General features: G+C 39.7%; 1 protein-coding gene and 1 long non-coding RNA gene across 4 annotated transcripts in view; one reads left to right on the forward strand and one right to left on the reverse strand.

The window, feature by feature from the left end:
* Positions 1 to 274: 274 nt before the first annotated feature.
* LOC112450957 lies at positions 275 to 2591 on the reverse strand. The gene is made up of 3 exons (XR_003039685.2): positions 2478 to 2591; positions 1558 to 1624; positions 275 to 551 (listed from the first exon to the last, which is right to left on the reverse strand). It is a non-coding gene; the product is annotated as an uncharacterized LOC112450957 (long non-coding RNA).
* Positions 2592 to 4719: 2128 nt separating this feature from the next.
* The window catches only part of klhl4 (kelch-like family member 4), a 33003-nt gene continuing 10186 nt past the window's right edge, over positions 4720 to 27536 (forward strand). The window contains exons 1-6 of one of the 3 annotated variants that reach the window (XM_017428185.3): positions 4759 to 4865; positions 10721 to 11221; positions 21834 to 22001; positions 22995 to 23131; positions 24033 to 24229; positions 27010 to 27222. In XM_017428185.3, coding sequence (XP_017283674.1) covers positions 10758 to 11221; positions 21834 to 22001; positions 22995 to 23131; positions 24033 to 24229; positions 27010 to 27222 — 1179 coding nt within the window. In that variant the 5' untranslated portion in view covers positions 4759 to 4865; positions 10721 to 10757. Of the gene's footprint in view, positions 4866 to 10268; positions 11222 to 21833; positions 22002 to 22994; positions 23132 to 24032; positions 24230 to 27009; positions 27223 to 27536 lie in introns of those variants that run through there. The other 2 variants (XM_017428186.3, XM_025008584.2) reach the window with 2 other exon arrangements.

Here is a 27536-nt window from a genome sequence, read left to right on the forward strand (position 1 = left end):
CCCTGGACAGGTCACAAGTCCATCACAGAGACACAGAAAGACAAATGACACAAGCAACCATTCACGCTCTCACTCACACCTAGGGAGCATGCATGTTTTTGGTCTTTGGGAGGAAACCCATGTGAGCACAGGGAGAACATGTAAGCTCCACCCAGAAAAGCCCCACGTCGGGAAGCGATCCTGCAACCTTTGTGAGGGGAAGCAACAGCTCTAACCACCGCATTATACAACTATTTTATTAATTAATTTTGTTTCAAAGTAGTAGTTACAGCACACAAACTTGAAGGCACAGGCCCCTCATTAATGATAATAACAGTTATGCTACAATTTATTATTATGGAGTATTAAAAACAGAAATGCGTATCTGAACAATCCACAAGAATAAGAAGTAAAACACTTATATTTGTTACTGATATTGTATTACAGGATGTGAGAGTGTCACACTGCAGTGGATATGCTGTTCTTCTCACGTGTCTTTCAGCTGAAGTTTAGTTTTTTTTTGTTCTGCCAGTCCCGTGGCTCCATGAGATTCTCTGTAAACAGCGATGCATCTGAAAGTCACAGACAAAGCATTTTAGAGCAGGTACCAGTCCTTTACACAGTGTTTATAAAAGAACAAAGCCAGCTCCATTGTGCTTTGCCTGTGGTTTGTAGGACACAGAATCTGAGTGTGTGGTAAAGCTGAAGTATCTTTGAGCATGAAGCAGAAGCAGACACACAGCTGAATCACACTCTCTGCACTAAAACTGCTGATATGTTCTTCTAAAACACACAAGCATTGCTACTCTGTCCCTGTTTTTTTTTTTTTTTTTACAACTATCATATTATTGAAAACATAGTAGTACAGTACTGAGCTGCCTCCGTGTGGTTTGCTCAAACAAGCAACGACGGCATAAGCAGAGTGTCTTCTTCGTGTCAAAGGAGCTGTATTTTGAGAGCAGAAAAAACATGATTATATTATATTATTTTGATTGTTTTCTACTTGAGAATTGCTTTTGAGCATTCTGGTCACCACTGGCCTGATGTGGCACATTATGTGATGCTATATTTTCTAAATTCACGAGTGTGTGACAGTCTTTCAGGGTATAATTAAACAAAAATTTTCTTATTGTGGCGTGTACTCAATGTTTTGTGTGGACGTGTGTGCATCCTCCAACCAGGAGTGACTATGTGCCAAACTCTGCTGAAGTTACACAAACCCCACCATTCACCAAGAGTGATCCCACAAAAACAACATTAATGAAAACAAAAACAATAAGATGTTGAGCTCCAAGTAAACTATACAAAACCACTGACGATTACATGTCTGTTGTGTTAATCGTAGCTGTCCATGTGCAAGTTTGCAAGAGAAAATAACTGACCCCTCAGCAGAAGAAATTACTTTTGTTGTAAAATGTCTGATTTGAAACTGCTATTGTTTGCCTCTAACTCTGCTAAGCCTTTGCTAATTTCAAACTGAGCACGAAACAAATGAAAATCTAAAATATTCCCACTGATCCTTAGTCAGTTAATCCTATCAGTGTTTGATCGCCATGTCAGCAGGACTTTGATAATAACCTTCAGACGTCTGGTGCCACATCTCGGGGTCTGCCATTCTTTGAAGAAGTTACTTTAATCTGTGCAACTGAAAAAAAAAAAAAAAACAAGAGATAAAAACACAAAGAGCTCTGTTTAATGTTACTCATGCCAGCATTAGGTCTCCAACATGATTATTACTCTGTACAGTATGCAGAAAAGATAATGGTTGCAGTGTGATATTTCATCATGCTTTGTTATTTTACCAACATTCAATCATTATGTACAAGGGACACAACAACAAAACACAAGAATAGACTAAAAAATTAGGATTTTAAATTAGAAACTATAATCAAATTACGAAGTTATTGGTATTGTTTGGGGTTAATGTGACCATTACTGTAATTAGACAATCTCTTATGGGATCAATGCTGATGTCACTGACTCAATGACAGATATTTTGTACAGGAAACGCTTTAACTTCTGCTACAAATCTTTGACTAAAGATGTTGTCAGCGGCAACACCAACATTTCTTCTTACAACAAAGAGAGGTTAGCTTCCCTATAAGAGAAAAAAAAGTAATATACCTTAATAAAAAAAAAAAAAAAAAAGTCATTTGATGGGTAATTTCATCCACTTGTTTATAAGCTTGAAACTATTTTTAACGAAAAGCTAAATGTTGCAAAACTGTTTACAGACTTCTTAAACGGCTAAAACAATACTTTTACTCAGGCACCAACAGAACATTTTATTACCGTTTTAAAGAGCACTTTAGCATAACAACTAGCCTAGCTAACGGAGTGACTGTGTTAAACATAACAATTACCCTAGCTAAATGCTAACCCTGGCTGTTGTTTTCAGTTGAAATAAACAAACAAACAATTTGCAAAAACGTGGCTAAATGCCGTAAATAAAACATCTGAAACGATGATTCGTGAAGTTAAAAAATATGAATAACTACCTTCTTCTTAAAGAAATAATGCCACAAATATCGGTTCCTGAAGACAGCTGGACACAAAATGGCTGATTTCAGGCACCCCCGAGATCACTGGAACATTTTTCGACACAACACGTGTTGGATCAGAAAACGGAACTGCGAGTATTGGATTAACTGTTATTGGAATAAAAAGTGGACAGCATTTTCACGAACAAAGGGTATTAATAATAATAATAATAATAATAAGAATATTAGTAATATAGTGCCAGACATATGAAGCATTTTACTCTGAACTCTAAAATGTTCTGCATAAATTATTCACAGCAGAGGAAGTAGGAGGTGATAAAAAGACATGCATCACCTAATAGTACTAAATACATTAAAATTTATTACATAAGCCTAAAAGCACATGATTTCATTTACAACACGCTTAGTGAATAGTCTCAGAAAAACAAATAAAATTCAATTAGTTTTATTTATGAAGCACATTTAACACAACAACCGCTTATCAAAGTGCTTTACACAAGAATGAAGTGCAAAAACATTAACCTGGAGAGTGAACCCACTAAACAGAATTTAAAGCCAGAGAGAATAAATGTCATGTTGTAAAAGTCTTGGAAGGGTCACACCTAATAAAGGAAGGCTGCTTCAGAGCTTTGAGGCCAATTCTGCAAAGATACAACCTCGTTTACTAATTAATTTACATGGTTGACAGCAGTTTTTCTTGATAATATAAAGACTGAAAATTGGAATTATGACAAATAACTTAAGACATACTATTCTAGAATTAATATAAATCTAAATAGATGCAATAGGAGCAATACTGTTGCTTTTTCTGGAAGTCGGTCTGGAGAATTCTGTTTCAGACAGGTCAACACAAAATGAATTATAACGAAAAAGTAAGAGAGCGTTAAAAAAAAGAATATCCAACCTTGAGGTGATTACAGCTGTCGGTATGTTAACAGATGGCTTTCAGCTCCAAAATGTTTAAGTTGTAAACAAGATGTTACCCAGGAACTTTGGAGGCCTGAATATCAAATAATAAGAGTAAAGTACCTGGCCAAGTTTTTAAAGTGGAACCAAAAATAACTGTCTTAGACTTCCGAATATTTATCTGGAGACACTTATTTCCCATCCAGCATGTCACCTCCTTGATGCAGTAAGATGGGGTCATCAGGATTCAAAACCATAAAGCTGTATATCATCAGAATGCTAACTAATGACACATTTCGTTTTGTCTTTGCCTTTACGTAATCATAGTTTATTAAACTTTTCATTTGAATTATCAGTTCCACGCAGATGACGAGTTTTACAAATGCTTTTATATTTATATTTTACAAAAATTCTAGTGCTGAAATGGTCTCTTTTACTAGTTTCAGCTTTTGAGAAGAAAGAAAAGCAGATGTGGAAACAGCCTTAAAAAAAAAAAATCCAAGCTGACACAAGGAGATGGCTCCATAGATTCACGGAGAAGCATTTTCCAAGGTCACATAATCATTTATGACGCAACAATAAAAAAATGATTGTGGCTTTAAACAAGGCTGTGATGTCTTAAACATCAAGGGAGAATCACCTTTAAGGTTACGAGACATAATTTTGTGTAAACCTTGGCCTTTAACAGGTAAAAGACATTCCATTTAAATCACAGAGCGCAACAGAGCGCCGTGTCCTCCTGCTTTGGGAGCTTCAGTTTTAAGCAATTTACTCTTCAATATGTATGCTTTAGAGAGGACAATCATTCTTTTAACAACTTTAAGAGTTCACTTACAAAGACATGAATAAAAGGCCCAGAATTCTGTGGATGAATACATATCATCCTCTTCTTTTAGTTTTAAACTGAAATCATCTTATGCTCATTTTGGTCAAACCTTATAAATGATGTTACAGCACTTTTTATTTTTTATTTTTATTTTTTTTAGCGTGTAACCCACTGGCTGAAGTGTAATAAAGTAGCTTTAAAGATGCACAGTCACGTGCAGTTTTAAAACCTTTTATTTTAATAACCCGTTTATTTTTAACACTCATTTTAAAAAAGCAAGTAAATGCACCTGGGTTTTTTTTGTTGCAATAACTGTTTTAACAGCATGCTGTGCAAAAGGTTGGCAACAATGAGTGTCACAGAAACAGCCAGCTTGCGAGGGCTGCGCTTCGCCTGAAACGCAGGATGCGATTCCAGGTTTCCTGATTCTTTGAATGCGATTGTTGTTGCCATGCAGAGGAAGGAAAGCAACAGAAGTTTCCTTTCAGAGAGGAAGGCGCCCCTTTCCGTTCTGCAGAAGAAAACATTTCTGTCGTGAAGGTGGGACACGGGACAAGAGAGGGCTGGAACAGACGGACAGACACGAACGATTTGATTTCACTTTAGAAATTAGTTCCTCTGTTAGGAAGCTAAGAAACACATCACTTAATCAGGTAAGATGAGAGCTTCTTTTCATTTAATGTTTTTAATTAACCCAAAACATTTGCTGTAGCTTAACATCTTTTATTTAAAAATGTTGGATTAAATAAATTGTAATTTAACCCAATGCTTTTCTATATTCACATTTTTTAATTTGAAATCACACATTTTGATGTGGTACGTTGGCGAGATATAACTATACTACTGATTGATATTGTTTTTTTTATGGTGTGTTAGTGACTGCATTCTATTTTTAAACATATTCAAGTCATTATGAATGTAATCTCAAGTAATTAGACATTCCTCTATTTAAAAATACTTTTTTCATATTGTGCAAAAAGTTGAAGTTGCTGCTTATTTGCACAGAAAAACACTTTGAGTGGAATTATTGTCTGCTGCCAGGTGAAAGGGTGAAAATGTTTTTTTGCCGTTTGTATGTCATGTTAGCAAAAAACTCTCATGAGCACTTGATGGTTTTTAGTAAAACTCTCAGAAAGTTACCATTGGGTGTTTAACTACAACTGATGAACTTTTGTTGTCACCCCAACTCAAAATTGCTGTCTCAGCTAAGATTAGAAAACAAAAATGGCTATAACTCAGTGATTTTGACAGATATTTTACTGACTGTCATTCACAACGCATACTCCAAGTTCTAACAAATCATGCAAGATCAAGCAAAATCTTGCTGTCAGCTTGTTCCCTTTCATCGTGAGGTGATTTTAGTTTAAAACTTTGGCATATAAGGTGGCGGGCGAAATGCATTATTTCAAGAAATGCCAGGCCTTTAATTGAATGTTGCGTTTGAGGGCCTTAGTTCAGTTATTCTTTTCATTCCGTTTTAGCTGCAGATCCTCTGCGTCTTGTTTGTTCCTGTCTAACAAATCAAGCAGCAGCACCTGCCTCTGACAGGCCCGTCTTTCATCTTTTCAAGCAGGATTTTAATCAATATTTATGCAAGGATCATGCGGTTGTAGTTGAAGGTGGAGGGGGGATTCGTTCATGTTTTATGCATTCCACACAAACTCAGATCTATGGCGAGCTGTTTGTGTATTTATTCAGTTTACTCGTGACATCAAGCATCATTTTGGCCCAGTAGTTCACAACTACACTGCACTAGCTGCACATTTGGTTGCATAGGTTCAACATTTTGGTGCACCAGTTCAACAAACATCTGTATTAGTAACCCTTTTTGCCAGCTAGTGGCACTTTTGCTCAACTAGTTGGAGCATAATTTATACAGGTCAGCCATTTTGTTGAACTGGCAGCCCAAAAGTCCCAACTAGTTGGCTTTTTAACACACTAGTGGACCACTGAACCAAACTAGTTGATGACACTGGTGTACAAGTTAACTAGTAGACATCAACAACCCTTACATGTTAACCAGTGAACACAAATTATTCCTACTAGTTGACTAGTGACCTCTGAAATGCTCACCAGTTGACTTGTTGACACTTTTCTTTGTTTTTACTAGTTAACTAGTGCGCCTAAAATGCCAACTAGTTGGCTAGTGTGCCTAAATGTGTAACTAGTGCAGTGCAATGGTGAACTAGTGGTTGAAAATGATGCTTGATATAAAATATATCAAATAAATACACAAATGGCTTGCCATACTGAACAAGTCCCAGAATAAACAAGTGAGAAAGGTGAAAAATAACTTGTTCACAATGTCTTTTGATAATTTATTAGTAGATCTCATAGATCTGACAATCATAATGAAGCATAAATAGATAATTATTTGGTCTATTCTGAAAATTGTGTTCCAGATTCGTGTCGTGAAGAAACTAAACATTTTCAGGCACTTTTCCTGTTAGAGCCTGATGCAGGTGCAGCTCATCTATCTGTCCTGCATGCTCCAAGAATATCTAACAGGGCATGGAGGTATGTTCACCTGGGAGGCAGACATTGGATGATAATGTAGTTTACCACACCAGCCTGTCATCTTGCAGCACATCTGGGAGGCAGAGAGCAGCCAGATGGTGTCCTTGACTTCTGAAAGAATAGAAGAGGTTACCCAGCGTGGTCGCTTGTTACTTTACATTAAGTAATGTATCCCTGCAGCAGACGTTTCTGCTCTAGAACACAGAGATGGTGTTTAATCCGTGTGCTTTAATCGATAATCCATGAAGTGTTGCGACAGTATGGATCCTGTTAGCAATCTTGCTAATGGGAAAGCTGGTTTTAATAATAATGCAAATGTGTTCTCCCTTTGTTTGTAAAATTCCCTTTAAATTCTGGCTAACAAACACCATGCCATGTGTGCCACTTATTTATAATGCTGCCCGCAAAAAGACAAAAAGGTGATAAGCTTTTTGCCTGTGTCTGCTTGTGTTCATTCGACTGTTGTGTTAGCAAAATATCTGATGAAACTAATGCATGTACATCTACAACGAATTAACTTTTGGAGTCAACTCAATTTAAGATAGCTCCCAAGGCTGAGCAATTATAGAAAACACTAAAAAGGTGACAACTCAGTCAGTTTTACAGATATTGGACTAAATTTTAGTGTGGTAGTAGCTGAGAGTCATCCTGAAAATGTGAATAGCTAACACATCTGGCAAGATGTCACATGAGGTTGCACACCATAAGATGATTTTAGGTGATAGGCATTCTTTCAAGAAAAAGTAGGCCTTAAGTTATATTTGTAAATAAGCTAATTCTATGATGCACTGCCTTTAAAATAATTACTTCAAGCGCCTTTAGGGCAAAATGAATTTATGCAAAATAGACAAAAAAACCCAGGACATTTTAAAGAATATCTGCATTTTGAATTTACGAATTCTTTAGTTAATATATGATGTGTCATTGACATTTAGTTATTAATGTTAAATTATCTGTTTCCGTACAATGAAAGCAAAAAACAGCTAAAAAACCAGTTTTATCACTTAGTCTAATTCATTACAATAATTATTCCCACTGTTAATCTTGCAGTCAGTTCAAGAGGTTAGTTATAGTTAAAAAAAACTTCCCACTTGCCTTCTGAAGTGATGCCATTTAAGCTCAGGATTATAACACACACACACACAAAAGGGAAAAATTACAGCTAGAGATTGGTCCTTATGTACATTTAAAAATAAAATCAAATTGATGTTTTGTTTATGTTTCTACACTTGGAAATATTGGCATTTTTGAAAGATGGAAGTAATCACAACAGCTGGCTGAGTCCAAATCTGCTGTGGGAGGTGATGTGGGTGGATGAGAGCCGTTTCAAAGCCAGGTTTAGCTCTCGCCTTTGTCCTAAAAGTGGAAATTAGAAATCGAGGACAAGGCTGTATCTGACCATTTTTTTTACCTCCATTTACATATATAAAATCTCTGCAATTATGTTGTACTGTGATAAAAACCAGGAGAATGTGATCTTTATTGGGAAACAGTGTCTCTGAGACAGTTATATCTTGATCAAAATCTAAAAATCCGGATTTCAGGACATGTACCTTAGGACATGTACCTTAACCCTCCCATGGCCTTCGAGTCAAATGGACCTGAAGGCTTCTCTTCAGGAGGGTTAACTCTGCATTGCTATTGCTATCACCCGCCACCAAAGACAAAAACGGAGCAAAAATGCTTTTGCCTGCATCGGCGCGCTTATGTTTGCTTGTCTGTATTATTAGCAAAATATCTCATGAACTACTAAACAGAATTTAATGACATTTTGAGAAAGTAATCACTGGTTGACATCTACAAGTGTTTAACTTGAAAGGTGGAGGGCAATATGCATCCCTTCAAGGAGTGCTAAGACTTTAATTCCCTTTGAATCGGAGGTGTAGTAACAGCGTCTCGGTTATCTACAGCGCTGCAGGTTTAAGCTAATCCTGGGTCAGGTTTATTAAAATGTCAGACAGAGAAAATGATGCTGTTTTCTGCCGCTCTGACTGCCGAACGGGCAGCCTACCCACCTTGAAGGTTGATCAGGATGCAGTTTTTCACTTTAATCGCGGGAGCTTTCAAGAGAATGACTGAAAGAGAGTTTTCTTTTTTTCTGCATGACCACCTTACATTGAGACACCCCCTCCCCCCACCCCCACCCACCCATGGGATTCCGTTTGATGTGAGACCAGCAGAAGGCGCAGATGTGTGCTGGTGTGAAATTAATTTCTCCTGCTTTTGATGGCACGAGCTTCTGTCTGTTCGGTGCTTATCAGAGCGACATCTTTGCCTTTTTTGTTGGTTAATGCATTTATCGCCTGCTGCCAAAGGCAAAGGTAATAATGTTAGTGTTCGTTTGTCTGTAGCGTTAATAAAATATCTCACGAACCACTGGACACATTTTAATGAAACCTTCAGAAAGTAATCATCGGATGCACAGCCACAACTAATTAACTTTTGTAGTCAAGGCTATTCAAGATGGGTGCCGTAGCTGAGCAATTTCAGCAAACACAAAAGTGGTTACAACTCAGCCAGTTTTACACATATTCAGCTAAAATTCGGTGTGTTAGTAGCTGAGATTACCCCCGTAACATACCCTGAGAACTAACTGATTGTGTAATATCTATTTTAAAAACCTTACCATTACCTATTGAAGTCAACTCTGTCTGTCTGTTAGCAAAATATCTCATGAACCAGTAAATTAATTTTAATGAATTTTTCAGAATGCAATCATTGGATGCTCATCTACAACTCACGAACTTTAGAATCAACTCAATTCAAGATGGCCACCACATGTAACTGGCCTTAGCCAGCACATAAATGGCTACAATTCAGCTGAATATTATTATTTATTTATTTATTTATTTTACAGATAATGAGCTCAGTTCTGGTGTGGTAGTAGCTGAGCATGATCTCCAACACATAGTCAGAGCACAACACTTTGGGCAATATTTTTGCTTAAAACCTCTTGACGTCAACCCTATCTGTCTGTCTGTTAGCAAAATATCTCATGCACCACTGGGCAGATTTTAATGAAACTCTCAGAAACTGATCACTGAATGCACATCCCCAGCTGATCGACCTTTGGAGTGAACTGTAATCAAGATGGCTATCAGAGCCAAGTGAACTTAGGAAACACAAACATGGCTGTAACTCAGCCAGCTTTACAGATACTGAGTTAAAGTTTGCGGGGGTAGTAGACGAGACTGATCCTCAACACGTGCTCTGAGCCGCTAGCAGATCTCGCAAGGTCTCACTATTTCACATGAGACTGTGCGTACCGTTATTTACGAGGTTTGACCAAAATGGCTGTAAGTCCATCCCAGGAAAGGTGGCAGGCGATATGCAGTCCCAGAAGCAATCCTAGGCTTTGAATTGTGATTGCATTTGGCACTCCTCCTCTGTCACTCTTTAAGCAAGCAGCGGTTTTTACTTTGTTAAGGTGTGACCTCATCATCCTGGCTCCACGGTGCCTCACCTCCCTTTAGCAGCACGAGCCGCGTTATCACTCCCAAATAGAAAAACATGCACACCGAGCAGCGGTGGAGGGATCTAGAAGGAGCTTATGGGATCTTCTCATTTCTATTCCAGAGCATATGTGTCCATCTTTGACGGAGTGTGTTCATGGTGTTGGTGCGTTCACAGGAGTGACAAGCAGACAGGGAGAGAGAGAGAGAGAGACAGACAGCGAACCAGAGGAGGCGGAGGGGAGGGAGGATAGATCATGCATGTGCATTAACTCAGCTCCAGCGGCAGCAGCAAACAGAAACAGCAGCAGCACAGGAGGGAAGGAGAGAAAGAGACAGACAAGGAGGGAGAGTTGAGGGGAGGCGTAGGAACAAAAGCTGCAGAGAGCCGCTTTATTTCTCCGCTAAAAGAACAACGGAGGTGTAATACAAGGAGGAGGAGGTGGTCATGATAGTAGTGAGACAATAACCGGGGAGAGGAGGTACATTGTTAGTCAGAGCTCTTCTCTTCTCTGCTCTCCATGTTCTTGGGGACCCAGCACACCACTGCTTTCGTCTCTCCAAATCCAGAAGAGGATGTCCGTGTCAGGGAAGAAGGACTTTGACGTGAAACAGATCCTCAGGCTCCGCTGGCGCTGGTTCAGCCATTCATCCCAGGGTTCTGCTGGTGGCGGAGGGGGCGGCGGCGGCGGTGGTGTGGGAGGCTACATCCAGCAGGATGGCCTGGACCACAGAGGGACCCCCGTGCAGGGACGGCTCAAGAACCACTCAAGGGAGAGAGGCATCGGGGGGCTGAGGAAGACCAACAGCCCCGTCCACAGCGTCATGCCACATACGCCCGGGCCAACACCTGTCTACGTCAGGACGGGTCATCAGTCGTGGCATCACCTGCCCAACACAATCCAAGGCCTGCAGGTGAACGAGGACTCTCCAAAGAGTGTTTCCTCTCCCAGCGCTACGAGGAAAGAGGAAACAAACTCTGGCCAGAAAGATGTGAAAAGCAGCACGGATGAACCTGCAGAGGTGGAGGCCAGAGACAGGTATGACTTAAGAGTCAATTCAGGAGACAAAAACTGTGCCTATACACTAAATGGTTAATAATCAAAAATCAGATTCTGACATATTATTGAAGGAATTTTGGTTTCTTTGAAATTTTAAAACAACAATGCACCTGGAGCAGCATCCCTTGATTATAATGTAATAATGCCATCCTTTAAAACACTTAACGGCAGTTACGTAACATCTGAGTTAAAATCTGTTTACAGTACCTGAGACTCAGGACATGTGAAGAAAACATCCGCTGCCTTTTAACTTCTTAGTTTCAAGGCTTTCCTGCATGAAGATCCTAAATAATAAGCTAAAATGGAGAAAGAGAAATTGCATTTTCTGCAAAAACCAAATGTAAAAGCTGAGTGTTGAACAACTTTGCTGAAAGAGCTAAACTGAGCTGTCTAAGCTAAAAGAAGCAGAACACTAGTTACACTCAAAAGTTAGAAAAACACTTTCTACAAGTAGCAAAACATTAGCTAAAAGGTAAATGTAGCAAAAGGCTAGCTAAAAGTTAAGACATAACAGGACTCACTAAAAGCTAAAAGTTGAACAATGCCAACTAAAAGTAGCTAAAGGTTAGCTAAAAGTAGGAAAAAGGCAAGCTAGATCTAGTAAAAGGCTATCTAAAAGGTACAGTAGCAAAATACTAGCTAAATGATAAAAGTAGCAGAAGGCTGGTTAAAAGTTAAAAATTGCAAAAGGCTGTTCAAAAGCTAAAAGTAGCTAAAGGTTAGCTAAAAGTAGCAAAAGGCTAGCTAGACCTAGTAAAAGGCGAGCTAAAAGATAAAGTAGCAAAATGCTAGCTAAATGCTAAAAGTAGCAGAAGGCTGGTTAAAAGCTAAAAATGTCAAAAGGCTGTTCAAAAGCTAAAAGTAGCCAAAGGTTAGCTAAAAGCTAAAAGTTATATTTAGCATTATAAGACAAAAACAGAGTCTGTATGCTGATTCAGATTTCAAAGAGAACAATGTCTTTAACGAACTGAAGAGATCTCAATGTATTTCTTTGGGTAAAATATTTGCAAATGAAGTTAAATATTTCGAAAAGTATAAAAGTTACAAAAGCCAAAAGTCATAACACCCATCTCCTGAATGAGCAGAATGTTTTGACACATGAATGGCTGAAATACAAAGTATGTGGAAGCAGTTAGATTACAAAAAAGCATAAAAACAAACAAGGAAACAATAGTGTACACAGGTATCAGTTTCCATGTTTCACTCAGGCCACTCGGCTGCCTTCATGGCTCACCTGGGGACAGCTCCATCTCGTCCTCCACAGCATGTTAGGCAGGATAAACCAATAACACATCTCTTTAATTATTCATTGAACTAAAAGCTGGGGCCTTTTCTGCTTCCCTCTCTTCTGTTCTGCGGCCCAGATCACACTCCGATGGCACCTTTGATTTCCCTGTTTAGCGCTCGCGCGAGTGCGTTTTCCCATGCAGTGAAAAGCGGAAGAATCCCTTAAATCACATAACACGTCTCGGATCTATAAAAAGACGCACGAGTTAAATCGCATGCATTATCCAGTGAGCCTGTTTATGAGCTAAAGGCTATCACAGCTAGTGAATTGCACAGAATCCAAATCTGCTCACAAATCCGTCTGCTGAACTCTCCTAAACCAATTTTCCAGGGATAAATCCCATCCTCTGCCTCTCTGTCAGTGCTGTGATTCTCCCTCTGTTTTCCTTGTCATTCTACATCTTGTTCCAGGAAGTAAACAGGTTAGAGATGTCAGCCTGTTTATGTGTGTGTGTGTGTCTCTCTGGCTGAAGACTAAAAGCACATCACATGATGGATAAAAAAGACCAGCTCTCCCTTTTATCTTAGTCGGTGACATTCTGAGGCGATTGCTCCTTAAGCTTCGCTGGTTCCCGTGCGCTTTTTGTTTTGTGCACCTGGCGATGAAGAGAACAATGCAAGTAAACCTGTCCCATTTGTTTTCTAGAGAGCTCGCCGTGTGTTCCCAAACACCCAGCCTCCCTACCTGCACAGTGCAAAAAAAAAAACAAAAAAAGAAAACGTGTCAGTGTGGATTGAATGAATGCCACAGGCAGTGGATGCTCGGTGCTCCCTGAACCGAGCATGAATTATTCCGAGTTAAGATACGGCTTTAGAATCAACTCCACATTCGGCTCTCCTTCGTGTCGGCATAATTGGCAGATTTTCATGTTTTCGGAGCTCCTGTGTGTGAAAAGAGCATGCATAAAAGATGTGCCTCAGAGTGAAAATGTGTAGCTCTCTGGCTCTCAGGATCCTTGAGTTCATGTTGGCCATGTTAAAAAAAAAGAAGCACAGCCAGCAGTTTTTGACAATGATACTGAATTATTGAAACACTTCTGCTCTGCTGGATCATAAACTCCATTCTTTGAGCGGATATTTTCCGCTTTGTGTCTGTTTGTTTATTTATGAATTTAATCATGTTAAATTATCTGAATGTCTTTTCACTGTTCAAACTTTTAACAGTTTGATCAAAAGATTAGGCCTTACACTTTAAATGCTATCCTTTAGCATTGCTAATACTATCATGACACAAAAATAAAAGAACTGATCGGCAAATGAGTCACTCTTTATCATCCCCCATCATGAAAGCTGATCATGTAATTGCCTGTGTCTATGAATGTGCCTTTACTGTTAGCAAAATACCCCACAAACCAGTGGACAGATTTATATGACACTCTCAGAACGTAATCAATGACTATACAGTCAGAAGCGATTAGCTTTTTTGTTGTCAACCCAATTCAAGATGGCCACCACAGTTTATCGACCTTAGCAAGCACAATAAATATCTACAACTCAGTCAAACGTATTCAGCTCACATTTACTGAGCTTTAAGCTGAAACTCATCCCCAACATATACTCTGAGTGCTAACTGGTTGCACAAGATCTTTATTAAAATCTTTGACATTACCTGCTGGATTTGATCTTGTCTGTCTGTTAGCAAAATATCTCATGAACCACTGGATTGGTTTTAATGAAACTCTCTTAAAGGATCCACTGGATGTACATCTGTAACTGATTATCTTTTGGAGTCAACCGGATTAAAGATGGCTGCCACAGTTAACCGACCTTAGCAAACTCAAAAATGGCTACAACCTGGTCGGGTTTACAGATACTGAGGTAAAGTTTGGTGTGGTAGTAGCCGAGAGTCATCCCCAACACATACTTAAAGCGCTAACGGATCTCACAACATCTTTGTTCGCTTCAAACTTTGGCACGCCAGGTCGCTGGTGATGTGATTTTATGTGAAGCTTTTACTGAAATTTTTATGTGTTTTTAAAATGTTTCTTATAAAGCATTCTAAACACAAAATGGCTGAAAAACGTCTTTCTCATTATCCCTGAGTGCACAGTAGCTGTCTGTGGCGTAATTAGAATCATGGCCCGTGGAAATAAAGCTGCTCGGTTGCGGGAACTTCATATGTAGATGTTTAGTCTGAAACAGCCCAGCGAGTGTGTGACACATTTCGGCTGACACGTTCATCTGTCGCTAAGCAGGATGAGATATGTACATTTATTTACCTCACCAGCTGGGTGGCCCGATTACGTCGCACACCATGAATCCTTGACACCTAATTTGTCACTATCTCGCAGGCTGAATCTAGGAATCAGTTCTGGCGCTTGTGAAAAACACAAAAGTTTTGCGTGTCACTGGGAAATGTGTCAGTCTTTTTTATTTTGTGTGTGTGTGTGTGTGTGTGGACCCCTCTGCCAGGTTCATACACACACTTTTCCAGCCATCTCGTCAGTTACTTCAATTTGTTTAAATTAATGCGGTTTCTCGCTCCGTACATTAATATTTCACACCATCGTCAAACCAAATTAAAGATCAAAATCAATAAAAACAGCTCAGCATTTGTGGCTCTACCTTTAAAAGAATGTTTATTGGAAGATTTTAATTATCGTTCGTTGCTGAGCGGTGAAAGGGCGACAGTGTTTTTGCCTGTGTTGGCTAAGGTCAACTTTTGGAGTCAACGAGATTCAAGATGGCTGCCACTACCAACTGATCTTAAAAACACAAACAGTTGTATCTCAATCAGTCGTACAGTTATTGACATAAACTTTGTTGTGTAAGTAGCTGAAACTGATCTCCAACATATATTCTGAGATATTAATTTTGCCATTAACTATTTGAAGCTAACTGTTCATCTGTCTGTTAGCAAAATATCTCATGAGCCACTCAAAGGATTTTAATGAAACTTTGAGGAAATATTGACTGGATATACATATACAACTGAATAAATTTTGGAGCCAACCCAATTCAAGATGGCCACAATAGCCAACTGACCTAGGAAAACACAAAAATGGCTATAATTCAGTCAATCTTACAGATATTATACTAGGGTTTGGTGCAATTGTAGCTGAGAGTAATTCACAACACATACTCCAAGTGCTACTCATTGCACAAGATCTTTGCCAAAAACTTTAGCATTAACGTTTGGAGTCAACCCTCTTTGACTGTTAGCAAAATATCTCATGAATACATGGACAATTCTGAATGAAACTCACAGAAAGGAATCACTGGATATACATTTACAACTGATTAACTTTTAGAGTTACTTCAGTTCAAGATGGCCACCACAGCAAATTGATATTAGCCAACACAAATCTGGCCATAACACAGTCAATTTTACACATATTGAGCTAAAACCTGATGTGGTAGTAGTTGAGAGTGATTCACAACACATACTCTGAGCTTGACATCTTGCAATATCACATGAGAGTACAACAACTCTGTCATTTCTCAACACAAAATGACAACAAGTCCAAAACTCTGGCACGAAAGGCAACATGTCAATCCGCATTCCTTTAAGGAATGCTAGGCTTTTATTTAAAGGTGCATTTAATAAAATGTATTTTCTCTAAAAGATACCCTTTTTATTTAGATAACCTTCATTTTCCAGGTGACTGAAATGTCTGTGGAGAATCATAACGAACAGAATACCCTGCTTGTGTCACCCCTGCGCTCAGAGCCGTTATATAACACACTCTATATCTGTTGTGTCCTTATGACTCTCATCCAAATAACCTCTTCGGAGTGTTTGACACAGAATATACGACAGAAGTTAACCTGCGTGGAATAGAAACCCTGACCTGTACCACATAAACACTACCAGAGACTTGAGTCAGCAGGCTGTTAGTTTGAATGATATCTCAATTCCCCCTCCGCCGCCTTGGAGAAGAAATACCACCACCACGACGCATGTCAACAGCAGTAATTCAGACGTTTCTTGAATGCCTCACGACGCGACGAGCCTCAAATTGCTCCACGTGTGACAAGTCCATCGGACACGTCCTTAAGACGCCGCAAATTGCAAACGCTCAGTTTATCTGGCCTTCATCAGACGCATTTTTTTCATTAGATTTTTGTAATTTTTTGCGAGTCAGCTTTCTCTCTAGGTCAGCGCTTTGCGCACTGGGAGCCGACTAAAGCAGAAAAGTCGAGTCTTTAAACTGCGCCGAGAGGAAAAAAGAGCCACAGCAAATGTTGGACACGTCCTCTAACTTCTGTTCAAATATGGATCAGTCAAGACTTTTTCTTTTCTTTTTTTTCTTTAACCAACAACAACAAAAAAAAAGAGTTCATTTGCAGAAGGTTATTCCATGACATTATTGTTAAAGACATGTCCTGACACACCTTGAATTTCAACTGAGATTACACAACATATGACTGTATATTCACCAGCTGTTAGACAAATACATATCCTCCTGGTTAATCATAGAAATAAAACAGTAACAAATGTCAAGTATTAAAGACTGAAAAAACTAAAATAACTTGAAAAAAAATTTGACATGAAACAAACACACAAAATTAAAATCTTCACCCTAAAGTTAAAAACCTAGCTTTTCTTTAATGCCAAAGTCTTAAACTAAGATCATCTTATGTTGAGAAATGGTGAACTTATCGCCATTTTGGCCCAACCTTTAAGGTAACATCACACACGTCATACAATCTCCTGCAATTGTGTGATATCTTGTATGAATGTTGAATGTTCTGGTAATGCTTAGAATATGTGTTGTAAATGACTGTCAGCTACTGCCACACCAAATTCTAGTTAAATATCTGTTAAATTGACTGAGCTATGGCCATTTTTGTGTTTTCTAAGGTCAGCTGGCTGTGGCAGCCATCTTGAAAAGTTAATCGGTTGCGTTTGTACATCCATTATTCAATTTCTGAGTGTGTCATTGAAATCTGTCCAGTGGTTTACGAGTTATTTTGCTAACGGCACAGACAAACGAACACAGACGCACACCAACAAACAGTATCGCTCTTTTGCCTTTGGTGGCGGGTGCTAATCACGGAGGACTAATGAAACTCAGAATAATAACGATAACTTTCCTTTTTGCCTTTTCTGAAAAAAAGAACGTATGTTTCTATATTTTTATAAATGTCTTTATTTCAGTCTGGTTAGGTTGGATTTGTTCCGTGCACCTCAGCTTACAGTTACAGTTCAGCCAATCAATATTTTGCGTTAGAAAGTTTTAATATCAAAACATTTTGACTCTAAAACGACAGAACAAGCTTGCTAGAGTTGCCGTTCAGGATCAATACATCCAACGTACTGTGGAATCCACTATAATGCTGCCCAGATATTAATCTGTTTACCCAGTAAAATGAAATGTTAATAAATTACCAACGATCCAACAGCGATGACAGCCTTATTCTGTATGCAAGTTAACCTGCCAGCAGCAAGGAGCTTTCTGCTAAGATCTGCACATTTTTCACTTACAGAAACCCCCCCCCCCCACCCCCCCCAGCACACACAGTCTTCCTGTCTCTGGGAAGACACTCATCGGAATAATGCGTTCCCAAGCCTCTTACCCCAACCTTAACTATATTCTGTGCTTGCAGCGTTTTTTTTTTTTTTTTTTTTTAAATTCATTGTTGCATGCTGCAGCCGCTGTCAGGGCCCGCTGCGGAACAGATAGAAGGTCATATTTCATTTCTACCAATAGCTGTGGCAATTCTTCATCTCGCCCATTGACGCGAACGGCCCATATACCGGTAACTGCACTCGGAGCCGTTTGGAGAGGACACGGTCTGGTATGCAGCCAGGGGCCTGCGTCGGCGTCGGGCACGTGTGACGGGACAGCAATGAGTTCAAAAAGAAAAAAGAAGAAGAAAAAAACTTAAAGGCCTCACATTCCTCAAAGGAATGCTTATCGCCTGCGTTCTAGTCGTTTTGGTCAAACCTCGTAAATGACCCGATGCGTGCTCTCAAGGGATATTGTGAGATCTGCTGCTGTCACAAAAATGAGCTCAGTATCTGCAAAATTCAGTTAGAGCCACTCTTGTGTTGGCTAATATCAATTAGCCTTGGCGGCCGGCTTGAACTGGGCTAACTTCACATGTGAACGAGTTGCAGATTTCCAGCCAGGGATTACTTTGTGTGAGTTTCATTCAGATCCATCCTTTGGTTCTCTAACAGTCCTGCTAGTATTAAAATCCCTTGTGAAGACTTTTGAGGAAAATCTGTTTCCGTGCATTCTGACTACTCAGTCTCCCTCCGCCAGATCGACTCTGCCATCAGTAAATATGCGTCTCTCAAAACAAAAAAAAAAAACCCAATGGGAGCGCAGAGACTTTTCTCATGGAGTACATCATCTTGGCATAGGCTCTAAGAGGTTCTTTAGAAGTTGCGGGCCTCTCAAAGCAACTCAAGCTGTTCAGCAGCCTACTGGGAAAAATAGCTGTCCTAATCCATTTTGAAAGACATATTTCCCATTTGGCCCAGGCAGGCGTTAGAAGGATGGAACTGATACGGGTTGGAGTGAGACTTCCAGCGACACGTCTGACATTTACAGCTAAGAGTTAATCTGGGCTGAGGAAGGCAGCTCTTTTTATCTACTTAACGCGGTGCGTTAACGCGCCAAAATGTATTTTTATTCCTGGGTGTTACATTTGTTTGCATCTTGGGCGGGGAAAAAAAAAAAATAGCGCTCAATGATTATATTGAGCAGGTTTTTGGTCCTGACATAAGCGTTAAAAACTCATCCTGCACCCTTCTCACTTGCGCAGCATTAAATAAACACTGTCATTGCCGCGGCTCAGAAGCAATTAGTCACATTTGGGTGAGATAGCTCCAAGAAGGTGTGAAGACCAAACTGTGAGACTTCGGGTGAGATGTGCTCACCGAGAGAAATCTGCTCAAGGACAAAGTGTGATAATAAATAAAGCAGTCTTACCTCCTATTCTGGTTCAGCCTATTTGGTTTTCAAAGTAACAGCTGCGAATCTCATTATCGCTAGAAAGGCGTCGGCAAAGGTGTGTGATTATATATTTGCTTTGTGTGTGTGTCTGTTAGCAAAATATCTCATGAACAACTAGAGGCATTTTATTGAAACCTTCAGGAAATGACCGTTGTATGCACATTTACTGCCGATTAACTTTTGGAGTCAGCCTGATTCAAGATGGCTGCCATAGCCAACTGAACTTAAAAAACACAAAAATGGCGATAATTCTGCCAATTTTGAAGAAACTGTGCTAAGTTTCGGTGTAGTCGTAGCTGAGTGTTATTCACAACACATACTTCAAGTGCTACTCATTGCACTAGATTTTTGCTTAAAACTTTTACATTTACAGTTGGGGTCAATCTAGTTTGTTTGTTAACAAAATATCTCATGAACCACTGGACAGATTTTAATGAAACTTTCAGGAAACATTTATTGGATATACCTGTACAAATGATTCACTTTTAGAGCTATCTAAATTCAAGATGATTCCCTCAGCCAACTAACATTAGAAACCAAAAAAATAGCTAATATTCAGTTAATTTTAGAGATATTGAGCCAAATTTTGATGTAGTTGTAGTAGCTGAGAGTCCTTCACATCACATACTCTGACATCCCATGAAATTGCATGATCAAGGTTTGACCAAATCAGCTGCAACTCCATCATTTCATAATTTAATATGATCTTAGTCTCACAGTCTGGTGTGAAATGTGGCGGGGGATATGCATTCCTTCAATGAATGCCAGGAAACATTTCCCCCTTCTGCAGTTTTTCCCTGAACCGCTCAGTGATTCGGGTTGGTGGTGCAGCCTCGTCCCCCCCCCCCCTCAAGCAGTTACTCTATTGCAAGGTGTTCTGAGGTTTTAGTGCCTTAATAAAACTGGGCTGTACCTTTGATGATCCAAGCCCATACTAGAAGCAAAATATACACCTCGGAATTTACTGCTCCCCAGAATGTGATACCAAAGCAATTAGTGTAGGAGAGATTGGTAGCCATGAAAAATCCTTACAGCATGCCTCGGAGCCAATAGAAAAGCAATGGATCTCGGTTTTATGGCCCAATTGCTTATTCAGTCTTGTTTGGTGTTCCTTTGCGGGACTCTGGAGTCAGTAGGGAATACCGAGCCGGGGTAATAAATTACTTTTGCATTTAGCATAAAGATACCCAATAAAGACTAGACTATGCCGGGATGACTGCAGTGCAACATAAACAAATCCCAGAGGGAGCATAATGTTGCTCTTGGTAAACAAAGAGGAAAAAAAGTTCCGAGCTCGGCTGAAAACTTTGTTATTGCGCGTTAAACAGGACATCAATCAAAGCCACAACCCCCTCCGTCTTTCCTGCAGTATAAATCTCAGCGTGTGCCAATACGTTGGGCTGCCAAGCGTTACAGTTTGTATTTGCAGCTTATTTGTATTGACAAATCTGTAACTTCACCAGTTAAAGCAGCTTTCATATCAGCGTATGAGCAGTAAAACGTAGCAGTGCAAAGTATTGCTTTAAATAGCTCCGTTTTGTTATTTATTTATTTATTTTTTTCTTGAGCACTATCAGTCTTCTGACAGCAGAAAAACCATGAGATGACGGTAAATTCTCTCTGAGAGACAGCTCGGTTGCTTATGCAGCTCAACAAACAACCCTAAATGTCAATGAGCACACTTTTTCCTCTGTGAAGGACACCAGAGTGACTGGGCTGCATTCTTTGCCATGAGAGTGTGGGATTACTCAGACGCCTGTAAAACAGCATGTAATCTAGCAGCCTGTGGGGACAGGGACTCAGTCTCACCACAATGCAGCAAGAGACAGACTGGTTCAGTTGTTAAGTCCCCGCTTTCTGCAGAAAACGCAGAACAAACAAATGCCGATGCGCACCCAAACACCCAAAAAGCCATTTGCACATTCTGTCCGCGAAGCTGTTGCTTATAGAGAGGCTGGCTTGTCTCACTGGATGCTGGTACTTAGTTATCTACTTATGTATGGAGTTTAGTCCATAATAGTTTTAATTTCAGCTTAGTGTGGCAAGAAAGATACAGTTGTTCTGCCGGGAACAGAGGAATCAGGAGCGCCATGTGCCTGAATAAGCTCTTTAGTGTCCTCAGCTGTTTGTTGCTTATCTAAATGTGGAAAGCTACTTGCTTCTTACTTTATACTTGGACAAGAAGGGAGAAAACAACAGATTTGTTTAATTATCTGAAATGTGTAAGTGTGGCAAAACCAGAGGAAATTCGTATGAGGGCAAAGCCTTTTTTTTAGCAGCACTGCAACAATGGTAACGATTTGAACTAGCCATTTAAATAAACTATTGTGCATGCCACGTTCCATCAAGGACAAACAGGTTCTGATGCCATCACTGCCTTCTTTGTGTCCCCACAGGTTGGTTTTGAGCAATTTCTCCAGAATGAACACCAACTCCTCCGATGAATTCTTCCAGGCCACCAATCACGCAGAGCAGACGTTCCGCAAAATGGAGACGTACCTACAACACAAGCAGCTGTGTGACGTCCTCCTGATAGCGGGGGATCACAAGATACCAGCTCACAGGTCCGTGTTTGTGCTTCTGTCCGCTTTCATTTCACTCACCGGCCCTGCAGCTGCTACAGATTAGAGGTAAAGCAGCTCATCTGTACGGGCTTCATTAATCTGATCGTGCAGTGGGTTAAAAGCTGGGGTCTGGATCTCCAGTTTGCCACATCTTTTTTTTTTCTTCTACTGGATCTTCTGATCATCAAATAGAAGTCGACACACACTCCATGTTCACTGGTTTGGTTCTAAATATCGACACGGCTGTGATTTAATTACACCTCTGTCAGTCCTCATTACATTTGACACAGAAGATCTCTGTGCTCCACTGCATAAACATGCCAATATCTGGGCACTGGGTTTTTCGTAGGCCGGTTGAATTGAGCTGACAGTATTGAAAAGATCACGTGACGTCTTCTGAATGCTAAAGGCCATCGCTTTCAGTTGAATGTTGATTCGCCACATTTCATTTGTTCAACCAGCCAGACACCAGAAAAAAAACCAGAACAAAACAATTTGCAACAGTGCAGTGGCTAAAGAACGGTAGAACATAGGAATTAGAAACAGAAATTAAAACGCTGTTGAAACAGGATGTTGTCGCCATCCGATTTATCTTTTCTTATACAGTTTGAATAATACAAATATGTTTTTTTATTTAAAATTTGGACCACTATAATGACTATCTGACCATTAGAGCGGGGATGTTAGAGGTTGTGGGATGAAATAATTTGATGGATTTAGAAAAGAGAAGAATTACTTTACTTATAGAGACCTAAAATGATGTAAAACCCTTCAATCAGCAGCATGGCATGAAACATAACCAGCTGCTACCAGATATATTTACTCTGACATTACAATCTGATCAAATAAGCCGCAAAGACATGCATGTATTTGAAGTGCAAAGAGATATTTTGAAGAAACACACTCTTGAAACCATCCTCTATTCACATCTCCCAATAGAGCGGTAAAAGAGCATATTTAATGCAATATTCCCCCCCCTCCTTTTTATGGCAGACTGGTCCTAAGTGCTGTTTCGGACTACTTTGCTGCCATGTTCACCAGCGACGTGAGAGAGGCGAAGCAAGAGGAGATAAAGATGGAGGGAGTGGATCCCGAGGCCCTCAGATCCCTGGTTCATTTTGCCTACACGGGTGAGTGCCTGTAAAGAAATTCACTGGCTTTTGTAAGTCGTCACGAGACCTCTGAAACCCTGTGTGATTAAAATGGATCAATAAGGCGATTCGTCATTTTGCTCACCGAGTGGGAAGCACTTCAACATAAAATCCCTTTACTTTACCAGGCAAAGGGACACGTATTAAATCCCATACAGTGGGACTGTTGCTTGTTACTTTTTTAAATGGAAAATGTTGCTGAAGGTCTGAATAAGAACGGTTTTACTTTATTTACTGTGTGAATGTTGATTCATCAGTCACACACTGTATGTTCTTTGCAAACTACTTTTGACTACTTTGTGCTAATTTATCCATTCATATATCAAAATGTTCAGCTAATTTAGGAGATGGGTGTTGTAACTGTTGGTTTTTGTAACTTTTTTACTTTTCAAAACATGTAACTTTATTTACAAATATTTATTCTTAGCTTTTAGCTAACCTTTTTGCTACTTTTAGCTTCCAGCGACTTTCTTTTGCTATTTTTAGTTACACTATTACTATTTTTTGCTTTTAAATTGCCTTTTGCTACTTTTAGCTTGTGTATTGGTATGTTAGCTTTTAGGTAGTCTTTTGTTACTTTTAGCTTTTTGCTACCTTTATTTTGCCTTTTGCTACTTTTAGCCTTTAGCTAGACTTTTGCTACTTGTAGTTTTTAGCTCCCCCCTTTTGTATTTTAGCTTTTAGCTAGTGTTCTGCTTTTTTAGCTTTAACAACTCAGTTTCAGCTTCTTCAGCAGTTTCCAGCAGTCATTCATCATTTGACATTCACAAAGTATTTTCGCAGAAAAAGCAATTTCTCTAGTTTTCTTTGAATTACTTCACCTTTTTAGCTATATTGCCTTGGCACAAAAAGAACATTTTTCTTTGTCGTGACATCGCAGGCGTCCTTGAGCTGAAAGAGGAAACCATCGAGAGCTTGCTGGCAGCAGCGTGTCTCCTCCAGCTCTCACAAGTCATCCAGGTCTGCTGCAGCTTCCTCATGAAGCAGCTTCACCCGTCCAACTGCCTGGGAATACGATCCTTCGCGGACGCCCAGGGCTGCGTGGACCTGCTGAACGTGGCTCATAATTACACCATGGTAGGACAGTGAGCAGAGTCAGGGGCGGGCTAAATTATTTACTTCGTAATAAGGGTTCATGCTCTTCGCTGCATGAATGCACACGGGCATCTACGAAAGAAAAACGTTCCAGCAACCAGATGATTAGAACATCTTTTAACTCAGCGTATATTTGTGTTTACATGAAAGTCATCCACACCGGAGTTAATTAAGTTCACTGTTTTTTATTCACTAAATGTTATTAATACATTTTTAGCTTCGATCTGGAATGTTTTTCTTACTTCCATTATAGAAAACAATTAAATTCACTCAGTAAATACTGAGAAATGATGTCATGCACAATCTCAAACAATATTGGGAGATCTTGAGCAAACTGTGAGCACTCGGAAAAATGTGTTGGGAATGACTTCCAGCTGCTACAGCACCAAATTTTAGCTCAGAACGCGTAAAACTGAATGAGATGCAACTATTTTTGTGTCTTCTCTAAGGTTGATTAGCCGTAGCAGCCCCCTTGAATTGAGTCGACTCCCAAAGTTAATCAGTTGTAGGTTTATGTCCAATGATTGCTTTCTAAGAATTTCATTAAAATCCATTCCCTGGTTCAGGAAATATTTTGCTAACACGACAGACAGGCAAAAACATTATTGCCCACCTTTCAGGTTTTAATAACATATGCCATTTTGAGACAGTTATTTGCTTTTAGATGAGCCTAATTTAAATATTCCATCATGAACTGTAAGGGCATAAGAAATTGGTACCTTGGTTGTTTATATCTTCTAATTTCAGCAGAGGTGATATGGATATTTAGATAGAATAGAAATGGAATAATTTCATGCTTTCACTTCATATAATTCGAGCTGTCAGAAGACACCGCTGCACATTGATTAGTGCGCCGCCTTTCGTGCAATCTAGTTTCCCTCTGCAATGGATATTTGCACTGGATTAAGATTCACCACATTATTTGTCAGACCGTGTTTTTCTCGGTCATGCTGAAGTGACAGCGCAGGCCAGGCGTTATCTCCTAAAGGACATCTGCTCACCCGGTCGACATCACAGCCTCCGTCCACGACGGGGAGGTTAATCTAATCATCAAACTGCGCAAGAGGGCCAGTTTCCTGTTCAATCAGTTCAGTAATGAGCCGGGAGGGCTGCAGGCTTCCTGGTAGCTCCGAGTGGACTGAGTCCAGTTTACACAAGTGTGGTTCCCCTGTTACAGCGTGGCAGCCAACTCTCTGACATCGTTTTCCATCTTTAATGGCACGGTGCATACAAAAAAAATGTTAGGTTTTTCCTCATTAACCTGTTTTTTTTTTAAAGAATCACATTAGCGGTTTCTTTATGAAAGTTGCTGCAGATAGTTATAAAAAGAAATCTTAGAAAGTACCTTTCCTAAAGCCATACTGATTAAAGAGATAGTTTTTTTGAAGTGAGGCCCCGTGGAAAGGTTAGGAACAATTAATATCTTACCTGTTGTAGATAGGTCTTTGAAAAAACAAAAACAAAAAAAGCAAAATAGCTTCTCAGCTTCCTGTCAGATTAAACTCTATTTCTTCAAACTGAGGTCATTCAAAGAGCTATCTACAACAGGTAAGATACTGATTGCTCATAGCTTTTCCCCCAGACAACAACCTCAAAAGATCTTAACTATTCTTTTAAGCAGTCAAAAAATTGCTAATACTCTATTACTGTTTTGCTCAGTTACTAAATAAGTTACCATTTTCTCTCACTGAACTTATTTTTCAAGCAGTTAACTCGAAAGCGACTGTCTGAAAACGAAACCGTCACTCATCAAAACACTTTCAGCTCTCAACTGTGCAAAACCAGTGGCCATAACAAAGTGAGATAATTGAGAGTTGGATGAACTTTCCACCTCAGCTTTACCGCCACAGATCGATACACGTCCTCCATTTCATTAAAGCTCTTTGAATTAAGCTCTTAAAGCCTGCTCTCATAAAGATTGAATCAAGACACTGTAATTTGTTACAAGTTGATGATCAATAGCTTGGTTGTCTTCTTCTTTTTTTTTTTTTGCAAATTAGGAGCTTCCACTTCATTGTGAGCACAAAGTTACTGCAGCAGCTTGGTAATCAAAGCTCAGCTGCCTCGTTCGAAGAGTAAACAAGGCAAAGCGATGGCTCAGTCTGTCTTCCAACCGTTTAAACGTTGGACATGCTATGGATCCATGGAGGATTTTACGCAGTACATCATGTCTAATGGAGGAGCCCAGAGACAAAGGCCTTGAAGACGTAGCCATGCAGCGCTGTCATATCGGCTGGGCCTCTGGCCAATAAGAGGAAGATTAATCTTTAGAGAGGCAACAGAAAACAGCTTTCACAAAGATCCGAGCTGGACACCATTCGAGAGGCTGCGATAGTTAGCAAGCATGGAGCGTCTCATTAGACGGCTTATAAGGGCTTAAAGGTATCATGTATGATTAACAGCAAAACAAAAGCTGTATTAGCTTTTGAATAAGGGCTTTTTTTAAAGGATGTTTTATGTGAAATTGATTTGCACTTTGTAATTTGGATCAGTGTTTCTGAAGTCCAATATTAAACAGATGACAGTATCATAATTATTTAAAAAAAGCGAGTATTTCACTGTGGATAGAGACTAAATACTCACCATCTAGCTTCTTGTACTCAGTTTTCTTCACCTCCCTGTCTTTGTGCCACTTGGTCCTCATAGACACACACACACACACACACACCCACGCATTCATACGCACACGGCTGCACCAAATTCACTTCCTCAGCTAATAACTGATGATTATCTGTCTCCTCTGTGTCTCCTGTCTGTTCCAGGAACACTTCCTGGAGGTCATTCAGAACCAGGAGTTTCTCCTGCTCCCCACGGCGGAGATTGTGAAGCTGCTCTCCAGCGATGACATCAACGTTCCCGACGAAGAGACCATTTTCCAAGCTTTGATGATGTGGGTGAGGTACGATGTCCAGCCTCGACAAAAGGACCTCGGGGTCCTCCTCGCTTACATCCGCCTGCCTCTCCTTCCTCCCCAGGTGAGAGAACTGAGGAACAAAACAAGTTTTATAGTGCTTCCATGTAAAATTGAACCTGAAATAAAAATATAGGATTTATTCATTTTCAAATTTGTTGCTTCACTTGTACACTATTGCCTAAAGTTTAGCCACAACAGCTAAAGTTATTAAATTTCCCTTTAGAGGAAAAGATTAAAATAATAATATGGCATTTGTTAAAATGATTATTAGAGACTCATTGCAAGTTTTAAAAACTGCAGTTTTAAAAATATCACACAGCACCATACAACCAAAGAGAAGTTTTGTTTCCATGCTGTGTTGTCCTAATTTACATA

This window comes from Kryptolebias marmoratus, linkage group LG9 (assembly GCF_001649575.2).
Source record: "Kryptolebias marmoratus isolate JLee-2015 linkage group LG9, ASM164957v2, whole genome shotgun sequence".
Taxonomy (NCBI): domain Eukaryota; kingdom Metazoa; phylum Chordata; class Actinopteri; order Cyprinodontiformes; family Rivulidae; genus Kryptolebias; species Kryptolebias marmoratus.